Source organism: Coregonus clupeaformis, chromosome 21, assembly GCF_020615455.1.
Source record: "Coregonus clupeaformis isolate EN_2021a chromosome 21, ASM2061545v1, whole genome shotgun sequence".
Taxonomy (NCBI): Eukaryota; Metazoa; Chordata; class Actinopteri; order Salmoniformes; family Salmonidae; genus Coregonus; species Coregonus clupeaformis.
The window spans coordinates 44,975,905-44,992,617 of NC_059212.1; the positions used below are offsets into that span (position 1 = coordinate 44,975,905).

General features: G+C 45.6%; 1 protein-coding gene across 7 annotated transcripts in view; it reads left to right on the forward strand.

Annotated features, from left to right (window-relative positions):
• The window catches only part of LOC121534511 (protein 4.1-like), a 91,778-nt gene that overhangs the window by 55,573 nt on the left and 19,492 nt on the right, over positions 1-16,713 (forward strand). For 4 of the 7 annotated variants that reach the window (XM_045205923.1, XM_045205921.1, XM_045205922.1 and 1 more), the window contains exons 9-18: positions 970-1,122; positions 1,886-1,983; positions 2,110-2,285; positions 2,892-3,088; positions 4,785-5,399; positions 7,627-7,680; positions 8,127-8,165; positions 10,440-10,646; positions 11,249-11,311; positions 12,677-13,471. In XM_045205923.1, coding sequence (XP_045061858.1) covers positions 970-1,122; positions 1,886-1,983; positions 2,110-2,285; positions 2,892-3,088; positions 4,785-5,399; positions 7,627-7,680; positions 8,127-8,165; positions 10,440-10,646; positions 11,249-11,311; positions 12,677-13,471 — 2,397 coding nt within the window. The remainder of the gene's footprint in view (positions 1-969; positions 1,123-1,885; positions 1,984-2,109; positions 2,286-2,891; positions 3,089-4,784; positions 5,400-7,626; positions 7,681-8,126; positions 8,166-10,439; positions 10,647-11,248; positions 11,312-12,676; positions 13,472-16,713) is intronic. The other 3 variants (XM_045205926.1, XM_045205927.1, XM_045205925.1) reach the window with 2 other exon arrangements.

Below are 16,713 nucleotides of genomic sequence, written 5' to 3' on the forward strand. Positions count from 1 at the left end.
CGAGGTAATTGAGGTAATATGTACATGTGGGTAGAGTTAAAGTAATGCATGGCTTAGCTACACGGTGCTAGCTGTGGTTTGTTCACTCTCCATGGCCGTGGGTGCACTAAGTGGACTGTATGGTTCCCACTTTCCTCACAGACCCTAGATTCACCCCTCCATCACACCGTGTAGAGTAGGAGACGAGACCAAGCACCGTCTGTTATCCTCCTGCCCGTCCATTTAGCACCCTGCTAACTCTTACTGTATCTCTGTGTTTTTGCTCAGTAGAGTGTAAGGGAAGGATCACGGCCTTCTTGACATTGTGAATCTGATTGACCACTTTCCCACCTTGTGGGATGGTTGTGAGTTAGTAGGTGGTTTGTGTACTCATCGTTACTTCCAGGATAATGTGTTCTAGAATCTATATATTCTATAGGACTCTGGAGGCGTAGAGATCATGCTAGGAGTGTTCTCCAGTGGTCTCCTCATCTATAGAGACAGACTGAGTGTATCAGTAGGAGTGTATTATATAAACACAGAGTGGACAAAACATTGGGAACACCTTCACCGCTCGACTGAGGGACCTTACAGATAATTGTATGTGTGGGGTACAGAGAGGAGGTAGTCATTCAAAAATCACAATAAACACTATATAATTGCACACAGAGTGAGTTAATTCAACTTATTATGTGACTTGTTAAGCAAATGTTTACTCCTCAGCGTATTTAGGCTTGCCATAACAAAGGGGTTGAATACCTATTGACTCGAGACATTTCAGATTTTCATTTGTAAATAATTTCTAAAAATTTCTAAAAACATAATTCCACTTTGACATGATGGGATATTGTGTGTAGGCCAGTGACAAAAAATCTCAATTTAATCCATTTGAAATTCAGGCTGTAACAGAAGAAAATGTGGGATCAGTCAAGGCATGTGAATACTTTCTGATGGCACTGTATTGTGTTCTATAATCTATATATTCTATAGGACTCTGAAGGCATAGAGATCATGCTAGGAGTGTGCTCCAGTGGTCTCCTCATCTATAGAGACAGACTGAGAATCAACCGCTTCGCCTGGCCCAAGGTCCTGAAGATCTCCTACAAGAGAAACAACTTCTACATCAAGATACGCCCCGGAGAGGTAAACACATAAATAACAACAGATCTGTCAGAAATAGGGCTAGGAGTTTCCCTGACCATGTGACCTGACTATGTAAAACTATGGGACCTAGTTACGGGCTATTCTACGGCACAGTGGTTTTCTTGGATATGTTAGGTGGTCAGATAAAACTCTTTCGCTCGCTCTCTCTCTCTCTCTTTCTTTCTCTCTCTCTCTCTCTCTCTCTCTCTCTCTCTCGCTCTCTCTCTCTCTCTTCCCTCTCTCTCTCTCTCTCTCTCTCTCTCTCTCTCTTTCTCTCTTTCGCTCGCTCTCTCTCTTTCTTTCTCTCTCTCTCTCTCTCTCTCTTCCTTCTCTCTCTCTCTCTCTCTCTCTCTCTCTCTCTCTCTCTCTCTCTCTTCTCTCTTTCGCTCGCTCTCTCTCTCTCTTTCTCTCTTTCGCTCGCTCTCTCTCTTTCTTTCTCTCTCTCTCTCGCTCTCTCTCTCTCTCTCTCTCTCTCTCTCTCTCTCTCTCCTCGCTCTCTTTCTCTCTCTCTCTCTCTCTCTCTTCCTTCTCTCTCTCTCTCTCTCTCTCTCTCTATCTCTCTCTCTCTCTTTCTCTCTTTCGCTCTCTCTCTCTCTCTCTCTTTCTCTCTTTCGCTCTCTCTCTCTCTCTCTCTCTCTCTCTCTCTCTCTCTCTCTCTCTCTCTCTCTCTCTCTCTCTCTCTCTCTCTCTCTCTCTCTCTCTCTCTCTCTCTCTCTCTCTCTCTCTCTCTCGCTCTCGCTCTCGCTCTCTCTCTCTCTTGCAGTTTGAGCAGTTTGAGAGCATGATTGGCTTCAAGCTCCCCAACCACCGTGCAGCCAAGAGACTGTGGAAGACATGTGTTGAGCACCATACATTCTTCAGGTAAGAGGTACACTATGTGTCGTAGCCTGTCCATTGGATAGAAACACAGCAGAAACATGATACATTGAAAGCACAAATCAAAACCAGACCATTAACACAACATTACTTGTACTCTCCTCTCTCCAGACTGGTGTCTCCGGAGGCCCCGCCTAAGAAGTTCCTAGGTCTTGGTTCTAAGTTCCGCTACAGCGGTAGAACCCAGGCTCAGACCCGGAGAGTGTCCTCTCAGATCATCAGGACCGCGCCCATCTTCCAACGCTCCTCCTCCAAACGCTACACCATGTCGCGCAGCCTCGACGGAGGTAAGGACTCATCCACTCAGAGTCACCATCCTAAATCCCTCCCTACCCCTTCCCTACGGTGATAATGGTGGCCCACCTGAAGAGTGTATAAGCAGTGTAGTAGTAATAATAATAATATGCCATTTAGCAGACGCTTTTATCCAAAGCGACTTACAGTCATGCGTGCATACATTTTTGTGTATGGGTGGTCCCGGGGTTTGAACCCACTACCCTGGCGTTACAAGCCAGGGTGGTCCTCTGTAGCTCAGCTGGTAGAGCACGGCGCTTGTAACGCCAAGGTAGTGGGTTCGATCCCCGGGACCACCCATACACAAAAAAAATAAAATGTATGCACGCATGACTGTAAGTCGCTTTGGATAAAAGCGTCTGCTAAATGGCATATTATATTATTATTATATATTATATTATTATTATATAACAAGCGCCGTGCTCTACCAGCTGAGCTACAGAGGACCACAGAGTAGAGTAGTGACCTGTAAACATCAGTGCTAGGGCTAAAGGAAGGGGAAGAGGTACTAGGGACTGGGCTTTTCAACACCCAAAACACCACATCTCAATCTTGAAATCACGACGCTTGAATGTCAATCTCACCGTCCCTCCTTCCAGCCCCCGTAACAGAGAACCACCACACCCTGATGAGAGACGCTACACCAGTCAAAGATGTCGCCACGGGAGACCTGATCACCACGGTAACCCCAGAGAAGAAGGCAGAGGCGGAGAAGGCTGAGGAAGAGGCGGGGCAGACCAACGCCACAGAAACGGATCAAAATGTCATCTCAACCCCGCTTAGACACGACAACAAGGTACATCCTCTTCCTCATCCTCTTCCTCATATTAGCCAATGAGGTTAGCCGTAGAAGTTCGGTTTATAATTAAAGAGTGCTAGTACCAGAGGATCAGTGTGATTGGTCCAGGGTTAAGCAGTTTGGTCACACTCAACTCTTGAGTTTGAATGAATCTTAAAACTCAAAAGGCTGGTGGAAAGATATGTCCTCTGAATTGTAATGGCGCCTTGCTCTAAGGAACGGCAACAGTAGCCTTCTCAGTAACAGCTCTACTGAAGCATGTCTGACCTGTACAGAACTCTAGATTGAGTGAATCCTAAACGGCTATCTGTGGACATTGGATTTTCTTACTCCCTGAAGTTGCTTCATTACTGTCAGTACTGTCAAAGGACGTTAAAACAGCTTTATCACTGTCAGTACTGTTAAAGGACGTTACAGCTTTATCACTGTCAGTACTGTCAAAGGACGTTACAACAGCTTTATCACTGTCAGTACTGTTAAAGGACGTTACAGCTTTATAACTGTCAGTACTGTTAAAGGACATTACAGCTTTATCACTGTCAGTACTGTCAAAGGACATATTAACAGCTTTATCACTGTCAGTACTGTTAAAGGACATTACAGCTTTATCACTGTCAGTACTGTCAAAGGACATATTAACAGCTTTATCACTGTCAGTACTGTTAAAGGACATTACAGCTTTATCACTGTCAGTACTGTCAAAGGACATATTAACATCTTTATCACTGTCAGTACTGTTAAAGGACATTACAGCTTTATCACTGTCAGTACTGTCAAAGGACGTTACAACAGCTTTATCACTGTCAGTACTGTCAAAGGACATATTAACATCTTTATCACTGTCAGTACTGTCAAAGGACGTTAAAACAGCTTTATCACTGTCAGTACTGTTAAAGGACGTTACACCAGCTTTATCACTGTCAGTACTGTTAAAGGACGTTACAACAGCTTTATCACTGTCAGTACTGTTAAAGGACGTTACAACAGCTTTATCACTGTCAGTACTGTTAAAGGACGTTACACCAGCTTTATCACTGTCAGTACTGTCAAAGGACGTTACAACAGCTTTATCACTGTCAGTACTGTCAAAGGACGTTACAACAGCTTTATCACTGTCGGTACTGTTAAAGGACGTTACAACAGCTTTATCACTGTCAGTACTGTTAAAGGACATTACAGCTTTATCACTGTCAGTACTGTTAAAGGACGTTACAAAGGTACAAAGTAAGATGAGAATCCTTTACAACTCACGCCTAGATTAAACTCTTATCTTTAGTCTTCTTATACTAAATGGGTAAGTTGGATAAGTTGGGTAAGTTGGATAAATTGGGTAAGTTGGATAAGTTGGGTAAGTTGGATAAGTTGGGTAAGTTGGATAAGTTGGGTAAGGAGGGTAAGGAGGGTTATCTTATTTCTTTCTCTACAATGCTTCCAGTTTATTTACTCTCTGCTCAGCTCTATACTATAACGGACTTCTTTGTCTTGTTGCTTAACTAATTATCTTTTCTTGTCTTGTTGCTTAACTAATTATATTTTCTTGTCTTGTTGCTTAACTAATTATCTTTTCTTGTCTTGTTGCTTAACTAATTAGCTTCTCTTTTCTCCTCCCCCATTTGCCATCCATCATTCTACTCCTCCCTCTCCTCATGTGTATTGGCTGTCCATCCCACTGTCTGCTGCCTCCCCCCATCAGCGCTCCCCATGTCTGCACTCTTCTGACCCCCTCCGCTCTGAGCTCTCCCTCCCCTCCTCCCCCGTGGCCTCCACTAAGGTCCGTCGGCGGCGCAAGGAGAACGCGTCCCGTAAACGCTGTGCGTCCGTCAGCCCGGCTAAATCCTCGGCGGGATGCCGTCGGCGCCAGGCCAAAGCGGACCGCGCCACCGCCCTCCTAGAGGAGCAGGTGTTACTCCTGTCGGCCCGCAAACAGCGTCTAGAACAGCTGAAGGCACACAGGAGGCGGAGCGGCACTCTGTTCTCCTTCTCCCTGCACCTCCCCGACCTCTCTTCCTACCTGGATGAGGACGGTTACCTCACCTTCCCCGACATCACGGAGCTCACCTTCCTCCCTGAGAGTGTGCAGCACTTCCGGCCCTTCAGGTCACCCTCTCTCATCCCCTGCTTCCTCTTCCTCTTCTTCTTCCTCCTGTCCACGTCGTTCTCGGTGCCCTACGCCCTCATGCTGTCCTTCCCGCTGGCGCTGTGCCTGTGTTACCTGGAGCCCAGGGCGGCTTCCCACACCGCCTCCATCGCTCAGGGCCTACATCACCATGACAGTTGTTCAGAGGAAGAGGAAGAGGAAGAGGAAGAGGTGTGTGTCCTACATATAGTAGGCCTTAAAATCAAATCAAATTTGATTTGTCACATGCGCCGAATACAACTGTGAAATGCTTGAAATAGCACTAGTACATCAGTAAGCTCTGCTATAGTAGGCCTTAAACCACTAGTACATCAGTAAGCTCTGCTATAGTAGGCCTTAAACCACTAGTACATCAGTAAGCTCTGCTATAGTAGGCCTTAAACCACTAGTACATCAGTAAGCTCTGCTATAGTAGGCCTTAAACCACTAGTACATCAGTAAGCTCTGCTATAGTAGGCCTTAAACCACTAGTACATCAGTAAGCTCTGCTATAGTAGGCCTTAAACCACTAGTACATCAGTAAGCTCTGCTATAGTAGGCCTTAAACCACTAGTACATCAGTAAGCTCTGCTATAGTAGGCCTTAAACCACTAGTACATCAGTAAGCTCTGCTATAGTAGGCCTTAAACCACTAGTACATCAGTAAGCTCTGCTATAGTAGGCCTTAAACCACTAGTACATCAGTAAGCTCTGCTATAGTAGGCCTTAAACCACTAGTACATCAGTAAGCTCTGCTATAGTAGGCCTTAAACCACTAGTACATCAGTAAGCTCTGCTATAGTAGGCCTTAAACCACTAGTACATCAGTAAGCTCTGCTATAGTAGGCCTTAAACCACTAGTTCATCAGTAAGCTCTTATAATTGTCTTATTGTACTACTCACCCAGTCAGTCTCTCTGCATTGGTCCGCTCACCCAGGCAGTCTCTCTGCATTGGTCCGCTCACCCAGTCAGTCTCTCTGCATTGGTCCGCTCACCCAGGCAGTCTCTCTGCATTGGTCCGCTCACCCAGTCAGTCTCTCTGCATTGGTCCGCTCACCCAGTCAGTCTCTCTGCATTGGTCCGCTCACCCAGGCAGTCTCTCTGCATTGGTCCGCTCACCCAGGCAGTCTCTCTGCATTGGTCCGCTCACCCAGTCAGTCTCTCTGCATTGGTCCGCTCACCCAGGCAGTCTCTCTGCATTGGTCCGCTCACCCAGGCAGTCTCTCTGCATTGGTCCGCTCACCCAGGCAGTCTCTCTGCATTGGTCCGCTCACCCAGGCAGACTCTCTGCATTGCGACTGCATTGTCTCTAGCTAGGGGACACATAAATCAAAGTGAAACATTTGCATTTAAGTGTTTGCCAAGTGTGCATTTGGCTCAAATGTAAGCGGCGTAGAGTGATGCTCCCAGAGTGAGCCTCTCTCTTGGGCCTAGAAGAAATGATTGTCATGCTTCGCAGTGCAATGTATATAGATCTAGTCTGAATCCTAAATGTCACCACCCTATTCCCTTTAAAGTGCACTACTTTTGACCAGGGCCCACAGGACTCTGCTTTAACCCAGCTAATGTCTGGATTAAAGAGATCACACAGGAATGTAGTATGGGCATCAAATCAACACGTAAGATACAGAATAGTCTGCTAACATTATTGAATTGGAAACTAGCGGCCTTAAAAACCGTTCAACATAAACGGTGTACACTTCCTCTGAGTCTGTTCAACGTTAACGGTGTACACTTCCTCTGAGTCTGTTCAACGTTAACGGTTTACACTTCCTCTGAGTCTGTTCAACGTTAACGGTGTACACTTCCTCTGAGTCTGTTCAACGTTAACACTTCCTCTGAGTCTGTTCAACGTTAACGGTGTACACTTCCTCTGAGTCTGTTCAACGTTAACGGTTTACACTTCCTCTGAGTCTGTTCAACGTTAACGGTGTACACTTCCTCTGAGTCTGTTCAACGTTAACGGTTAACACTTCCTCTGAGTCTGTTCAACGTTAACACTTCCTCTGAGTCTGTTCAACGTTAACGGTTTACACTTCCTCTGAGTCTGTTCAACGTTAACGGTGTACACTTCCTCTGTCTGTTCAACGTTAACACTTCCTCTGAGTCTGTTCAACGTTAACACTTCCTCTGTCTGTTCAACGTTAACACTTCCTCTGTCTGTTCAACGTTAACACTTCCTCTGTCTGTTTACAAACTATGCTTGCTTTTCTCTTCTTCTTTGCCTATCTTTATCTGTTTAGCTTTTTGTAATGCTTATATAGCGACCTCTATGCATCAAGTCATTCTCTCCATTCGTGATTGTGATTGTCACTGTTAAGGAGGAATATTCAACGTTTGCGTCCAAAGTTTGAACTGGTTCTCTCTCATTCCCTGCTTTCCGATCGGAACGGTTCCGCTGGCTGTTTTACATGACAGACGGACAGCGAGCGAACTGACCTTGCCTTCGACGGGGAAACCACGGCCACTGAGGTACATTCAGGAGAAGATCCCTCCCTGGAGTCTGGAAGCATGGAGGACTCCAGTCACTCGGTCATTGAGGGAGGGATGAGCCGATACCGAGGCTGCTTCTTGTATTTACGATGCAGACTTATTTTAGATTATTTGGGGATGCATGCTTTTCAGTACAGTGGATTAGTCTAAAGTGAACTTTCTGCAAAGCAGCAGATTTATGTTGGGTTTACGTCTGCATGTTATTAGTATATGTGAAGGACTTTCACTCAGAATAGTATTTCCGGTTTCCTGATTCTGTACCCTCCCTCCCTCCCTCCCTCCCTCTCTCCTCCCTCCCTCCCTCTCTCCTCCCTCCCTCCCTCTCTCCTCCCTCCCTCCCTCCCTCCCTCCCTCCCTCCCTCCCTCCCTCCCTCCCTCCCTCTCTCCGTCCCTCTCTCTGTTGTGTTCTTTCTTTCTGCTGTCAGTCGGAGCCAGAGGATGATTTCTCTGAACTGAGGACACAGGTACTCTGGGTTTACCGTCATGGCCCAGCTCAATCCTGCTGGGCAGAGCCATATATAGAGCCATTATATCTCTCTATATACGTCTCTGCTGTCCAGCTCTCTGCTTCATATCGTGGACTATAAGCTCCTAATATCCTGTGCTCTCTAGTCTAGCATGCCTGCTGTTGCCACATACATACTGTCACAACAGCTTCGAGTTTGAGTTAAACGAGCGTTCAGTTTGATGCATACATCCAGAGAGTTTGTGCTTTGCCACGTCACGCCTTATTCAATATTGTCACATTCATTTTTCTGTTGGTGCAGTTTTGTTGAGGAATCAGGTTGCTTGTTTTATTTATCCATGTTGGCCGATATGTTGTGGTAACGAGGACGAGTTGATTCTGACCATTATTTTATCCACAGCCTTAGAGGACAAAACTCCCTACATCTATTTACTAAGTATAGGCCTGTTATAAAGCACCAGACACAACATAATGTTGCTTGTGGATCCCTCTCCCCTCGTGTTTCCCCAGTAGAGTTTCACAAGGCGAATTAAAGGAGAGAACGTTTTTATCAAGGCATAGTAATCTCATGTCAGAGGTTGGTGACAAACAAAACGCATGATGCATTTAGCATGACGTTCTGTCGCCGTGAAGAACCTTAACTGCCAAACAACAAAATAATGTTCAATACACATATTGCCAGTTAGACTAGGTATGTCTTCACCACTCACTGTGTGAACATCTTAGACATCACTGTCATAGCTTATGACTAAACCTTGTGGAATTGAAGTGTTGATACTCACTTCATCAACTTTTGGGACAGCTGTAGTGAGTGGTTAAACCCTAAACCCTAAACCCTAAACCCTAAACCCTTACCATTGTGTGAAATACTCGTAACTCCGTAACCATAGATTAGACTGAATAGACGTTTTTCAGAATCCTCTCATCCTAAACCCTAAACCCTAAACCCTAAACCCTAAACCCTAGCCAGAAGTGGGAGTGTTGTTCTGAAACCATGCTGCATGCATCCTCATTAGTCATCCTGATGCGTCCCAAATGGCACCCTATTCCCTATATAGTGCACTACTTTTAACCAGGTAGTCAAAAGTAGTGCACTAAATAGGGGATAGGGTGCCATTTGGAATGCAGCTCTAGTCTGTTACTTTGGTTTATCCCATCGTGGTTTGTATAGTGCCCTACTTTTGACCAGGTCTCGTCATGCTACTGTGCCTGCTGCCGTCCACACAGCCCTGGGATAACACTGCCTGGGGCTTAGTCTTAGAGGAAATCATCCACACAGCCCTGGGATAACACTGCCTGGGTCTTAGCCTTAAAGGGAATCATCCACACAGCCTTGGGATAACACTGCCTGGGGCTTAGCCTTAGAGGGAATCATCCACACAGCCCTGGGATAACACTGCCTGGGGCTTAGCCTAAGAGGGAATCATCCACACAGCCCTGGGATAACACTGCCTGGGGCTTAGCCTTAGAGGGAATCATCCACACAGCCCTGGGATAACACTGCCTGGGGCTTAGCCTAAGAGGGAATCATCCACACAGCCCTGGGATAACACTGCCTGGGGCTTAGCCTAAGAGGGAATCATCCACACAGCCCTGAGATAACACTGCCTGGGGCTTAGCCTTAGAGGGAATCATCCACACAGCCCTGGGATAACACTGCCTGGGGCTTAGCCTTAGAGGGAATCATCCACACAGCCCTGGGATAACACTGCCTGGGGCTTAGCCTTAGAGGGAATCATCCACACAGCCCTGGGATAACACTGCCTGGGGCTTAGCCTAAGAGGGAATCATCCACACAGCCCTGGGATAACACTGCCTGGGGCTTAGCCTTAGAGGGAATCATCCACACAGCCCTGGGATAACACTGCCTGGGGCTTAGCCTAAGAGGGAATCATCCACACAGCCCTGGGATAACACTGCCTGGGGCTTAGCCTAAGAGGGAATCATCCACACAGCCCTGAGATAACACTGCCTGGGTCTTAGCCTTAGAGGGAATCATCCACACAGCCCTGGGATAACACTGCCTGGGTCTTAGCCTTAGAGGGAATCATCCACACAGCCCTGGGATAACACTGCCTGGGTCTTAGCCTTAGAGGGAATCAAAACTTCAATAGAAAACACAAAATACCACGCAAAGCTTGTCTCCCGACCCTCATACCGCCCAGCTAGTCAGTAGTCACCTACCTTACTCCCTGCCTGCTTGCATCCTGCTTGGTTATTGGTCGACCGGCACCTCACATCCTTGTATCCTGCTCCCTGGTTGGTGGCTCAGGACACAGAGGCGTCGGAGGAGCAGGTGAAGCACCAGAGAGACATCAGCGAACTGGAGCGCTCCTTCCTAGAGACACTAGGTGGTGCTGAGGCCGCGGGACTGACAGAGTGGGAGAAGAGACTGTCCTCGTCTTCTCCGGCACGCTCCCACAGCGGGGGAGTGGAGGAGGCACCTATGATAGAACCACTACACACCCCACATGACCCAGTAAGATCCAGGCCCTGGGGGAGTACTAGAATACATACTAGCTAACTGCATGGGTACACTGGCCGGTTGGGACCGAGTCAGACTGAAGTCTGGTCCTTAGGGCAGGAGAGGAGACTGGTCTTATCCCACGATAACTACAGAAGAGCACCGTGACAGAATCACTACGCGACCCCAGCAGACGTAAGAGACGAGCTAGGGTGGCCTAGATAACTGCCTGGGTAGTGGTGCACTGCATGGATATACAGCCCTCTCCCCACGGAGAATCAGAGGAAGAAGCCGTAAAGGTGGACTAGATAACTGCATGGGGTACACTGGCTGTGACAGGAGTATGGTCTTAGGTAGGAAGACTGTTGTCGCTCCCACCAAGGAGAGAACCACTGCACATAAAAGCCAGGCTGGACTATTAGCTAACTGCATGGAGGGTCCTGGGTTCCTGAGTCCCCCCCGCATGATCAGGAATGGACACATGATCAGGGAAAACCTCATTTTACTATACTGCAGTAGAACAGAACGGGACACTACTTACAACATGGACTATGGAGACTACATGCATGTTATATTGACTGTATACTATATCATATATAACTGTGTTTTCTCTGTAGGAGGAGGAGGTTCCTGCTGCTGAGGAAGATGTGCAGCAGGAGGTACAAGCCAATGGCATTGAGGTAAGACAGTCCGTGTGTGTGTGTGTACGTGTCACTCCGTGTGTCTGTGTCTCCGCGTGTCTGTGTGGTCGCTGTAAACTAAGTCTCAACCTAGTGTGTCTGTCTGCCTGCCTGCCTGTCTGTCTGTCTGTCTGTCTGTCTGTGTCTCCATCTGTCCATGTGTCTCTGTGTGTCTCTGTGTATCTCATTGTGTCTGTGTCTCCATCTGTCCATGTGTCTCTGTGTGTCTCTGTGTATCTCATTGTGTCTGTGTCTCCATCTGTCCATGTGTCTCTGTGTGTCTCTGTGTATCTCATTGTGTCTGTGTCTCCATCTGTCCATGTGTCTCTGTGTGTCTCTGTGTCTCTCATTGTGTCTGTGTCTCCATCTGTCCATGTGTCTCTGTGTGTCTCTGTGTCTCTCATTGTGTCTGTGTCTCCATCTGTCCATGTGTCTCTGTGTGTCTCTGTGTATCTCATTGTGTCTGTGTCTCCATCTGTCCATGTGTCTCTGTGTGTCTCTGTGTATCTCATTGTGTCTGTGTCTCCATCTGTCCATGTGTCTCTGTGTGTCTCTGTGTATCTCATTGTGTCTGTGTCTCCATCTGTCCATGTGTCTCTGTGTGTCTCTGTGTCTCTCATTGTGTCTGTGTCTCCATCTGTCCATGTGTCTCTGTGTGTCTCTGTGTATCTCATTGTGTCTGTGTCTCCATCTGTCCATGTGTCTCTGTGTGTCTCTGTGTATCTCATTGTGTCTGTGTCTCCATCTGTCCATGTGTCTCTGTGTGTCTCTGTGTATCTCATTGTGTCTGTGTCTCCATCTGTCCATGTGTCTCTGTGTGTCTCTGTGTCTCTCATTGTGTCTGTGTCTCCATCTGTCCATGTGTCTCTGTGTGTCTCTGTGTATCTCATTGTGTCTGTGTCTCCATCTGTCCATGTGTCTCTGTGTGTCTCTGTGTATCTCATTGTGTCTGTGTCTCCATCTGTCCATGTGTCTCTGTGTGTCTCTGTGTATCTCATTGTGTCTGTGTCTCCATCTGTCCATGTGTCTCTGTGTGTCTCTGTGTATCTCATTGTGTCTGTGTCTCCATCTGTCCATGTGTCTCTGTGTGTCTCTGTGTATCTCATTGTGTCTGTGTCTCCATCTGTCCATGTGTCTCTGTGTGTCTCTGTGTATCTCACTGTGTCTGTGTCTCCATCTGTCCATGTGTCTCTGTGTGTCTCTGTGTATCTCACTGTGTCTGTGTCTCCATCTGTCCATGTGTCTCTGTGTGTCTCTGTGTATCTCATTGTGTCTGTGTCTCCATCTGTCCATGTGTCTCTGTGTGTCTCTGTGTATCTCATTGTGTCTGTGTCTCCATCTGTAAGCCAAGTCTCTCCCTGCTAGGCTACAGACAAGACAGGCATGGTGGACCCTAGTGATGTCATGGTGGGGGCGGGGACTGCTGGAGCACAGGGAGGTTGCCTGATGACTCTGCGTGACACCTTGGAGGACGTCACCAGTGACTGGATGGACAGAGAGACGGACGAAGAGAAAGAGGACGGAGAAGGAAAGAAGTCTCCAGAGCTAAATATCAGTCCAGGGACAGTCAGACAGGAAGTCTCTACGGCCATCTTGGACAAGAGAGGAACACTCATCATCCTGAGGGAAATGGAGTCTGAAGACAAGATCAACGCCAGTGACAAAATGTATGCCAGCGCCATCTTCACTGATACCAACCAGGATGAAGGAGGGGGGAATCTTTCCATCAAGGAGGATGACGATGGAGATGGAGATCGTCTGACCCCATCGAAGGAGAAAGATACCCAACTCACCTTGAATGAGGAAGACACTGGTGGTGAGGTAGATGCTGAGACCATGTCTAAGGAGTCCAGCAACAAGAGAGAGATGTCTCTCAACTTAAACCAGACTAAGACTGATGAAGAAATGAGTGATGTTAACTCACTTCAGAAGACCGAAGCTCCGTATTCCTTTGAGGTCATCACAAAGACAGATGAAAGGTCAGAGGTCGCCAGCATGTCACATGAGGAGGTGACAGACTTAGAACTGATTACCCGGGATGCACCACTACAGAGAGAGGAGTCGGCGGGAGGCCTGGACGAAGCTCGGAGCGACCTATCACAGTCGAGCTTCGCCAACGGTCAATTTGACACCAAAACATCATCTGGATCTCTAGCTGTGGTACTGTATGGGATGTAAAACAATACAAGCTGCATGTGAAGCTTCCTCCTTCACATGCCCTACCCCCCCCCACCCCAGCTGTATATCCCCTGTTTATCTGTCGACTGCAGCCACAGCTTTCTGTTGCTCTCAAAGCTTTCCTTCATTTTGACACATGCTTTGGGTTTGTTTGGTTTTCTTGACGGCTCTAAAGCTTATTGCACTCTATCTAATGCTTAATGCACTGTATCTAATGCTTACTGCACTCTATCTAATGCTTACTGTATATAATGCTTACCGCACTGTATCTAATGCTTACTGCACTGTATCTAATGCTTACTGTATCTAATGCTTACTGCACTCTATCTAATGCTTACTGTATATAATGCTTACCGCACTGTATCTAATGCTTACTGCACTGTATCTAATGCTTACTGTATCTAATGCTTACCGCACTGTATCTAATGCTTACTGCACTGTATCTAATGCTTACTGTATCTAATGCTTACCGCACTGTATCTAATGCTTACTGTATCTAATGCTTACCGCACTGTATCTAATGCTTACTGTATCTAATGCTTACTGCACTGTATCTAATGCTTACTGTATCTAATGCTTACCGCACTGTATCTAATGCTTACTGTATCTAATGCTTACTGTATCTAATGCTTACTGTATCTAATGCTTACTGCACTGTATCTAATGCTTACTGTATCTAATGCTTACTGTATCTAATGCTTACTGTATCTAATGCTTACTGCACTGTACCTAATGGTTACTTCACTGTATCTAATGCTTACTGTATCTAAAGCTTACTGCACTGCATCTAAAGCGTACTGTATATAATGCTTACTGCACTGTATCTAATGGTTACTTCACTGTATCTAATGCTTACTGTATCTAAAGCTTACTGCACTGTATCTAAAACGTACTGTATCTAATGCTTGCTTTATCTAATGCTTACTGCACTGTATCTAATGCTTACTGCACTGTATCTCAAGCTTACTGCACTGTATCTAATGCTTACTGCACTGTATCTCAAGCTTACTGCACTGTATATAATGCTTACTGCACTGTATCTAATGCTTACTGTATCTAAAGCTTACTGCACTGTATCTAAAGCTTACTGCACTGTATCTAATGGCTACTTCACTGTATCTAATGGTTACTTCACTGTATCTAATGCTTACTGCACTGTATCTAATGCTTACTGCACTGTATCTAATGCTTACTGCACTGTATCTCAAGCTTACTGCACTGTATCTAATGCTTACTGCACTGTATCTAATGCTTACTGTATCTAATGCTTACTGCACTGTATCTAAAGCTTACTGCACTGTATCTAATGGTTACTTCACTGTATCTAATGCTTACTGCACTGTATCTAATGGTTACTTCACTGTATCTAATGCTTACTGTATCTAATGCTTACTTCACTGTATCTAATGCTTACTGCACTGTATCTAAATCTTACTGTATCTAAAGCTTACTGCACTGTATCTAATGGTTACTTCACTGTATCTAATGCTTACTGTATCTAATGCTTACTGTATCTAATGCTTACTGTATCTAATGCTTACTTCACTGTATCTAAATCTTACTGTATCTAATGCTTACTACACTGTATCTAATGCTTACTGTATCTAATGCTTACTGCACTGTATCTAATGCTTACTGCACTGTATCTAATGCTTACTGTATCTAATGCTTACTGCACTGTACCTAAAGCTTACTGCACTATATCTAATGCTTACTGCACTGTATCTAAATCTTACTGTATCTAATGCTTACTGCACTGTATCTAATGCTTACAGCACTGTATCTAAAGCTTACTGTATCTAATGCTTACTGCACTGTACCTAAAGCTTACTGCACTATATCTAATGCTTACTGCACTGTATCTAAATCTTACTGTATCTAATGCTTACTGCACTGTATCTAATGCTTACAGCACTGTATCTAATGCTTACAGCACTGTATCTAAAGCTTACTGTATATAATGCTTAATGTATCTAATGCTTACTATACTGTATCTAGGGCTTACTGCACTGTACCTAAAGCTTACTGCACTATATATAATGCTTACTGCACTGTATCTACATCTTACTGTATATAATGCTTACTGCACTGTATCTAATGCTTACTGTTCTGTATCTAATGCTTACTGCACTGTATCTAATGTTTACTGTATCTAATGCTTACTGCACTGTACCTAATGCTTACTGTATCTAATGCTTACTGCACTGTATCTAATGCTTACTGTATCTAATGCTTACTGCACTCTATCTAATGCTTACTGTATATAATGCTTACCGCACTGTATCTAATGCTTACTGCACTGTATCTAATGCTTACTGTATCTAATGCTTACTGCACTGTATCTAATGCTTACTGTATCTAATGCTTACTGTATCTAATGCTTACTGCACTGTATCTTATTCTTACTGTATCGAATGCTTAATGCACTGTATCTAATGCTTACTGCACTGTATCTAAAGCTTACTGCACTGTATATAATGCTTACTGCACTGAATCTAAAGCTTACTGCACTGTATCTAATGCTTACTGCACTGTATCTAAAGCTTACTGCACTGTATCTAAAGCTTACTGCACTGTATCTAAAGCTTACTGCACTGTATCTATAGCTTACTGCACTTTATCTAAAGCTTACTGCACTGTATCTTGCAGTTTCCTAGTCAGGTGGGTAGCTAGAGTAAAATGCATTTTGTTTCGGTCTGGACTGCTGCTCAGCACCATTTCGTTACACTGGTGGGATGACATCATACACTCCCTTATGACATCATACACTCCCTGGCCTGTTGCCACTACTGCAGCTTTTCCTACAATGCACCTCTTCAAACCTCTAGCCGCTGTTGAATGCCACCAGAAACATTGTATGGGTCTATATTGTATTAAACCATACAATGTTTACTCTTTTCTCTCCTCTTCCTCATTCCTATCTGCAACGTTCAGCATGTTGCATCCTCCTGATTTCCTCTCTGAGTTAGTTCTGACTCTCTCTCCCCTTCTCTCCCCTTCTCTCTCTCCTTCTACCTCATTCTCTCTCCCTCCTTCTCTCTCCCCTTCTCTCTCCTTCTCTCTCCCTCTCGCTCCCCTTCTCTCCCCTTCTCTCTCTCCTTCTCTCTCCCCTTCTCTCTCTCCTTCTCTCTCTCATTCTCTCTCCCCTTCTCTCTCTCATTCTCTCTCCCCTTCTCTCTCTCATTCTCTCTCCCCTTCTCTCTCCTTCTACCTCATTCTCTCTC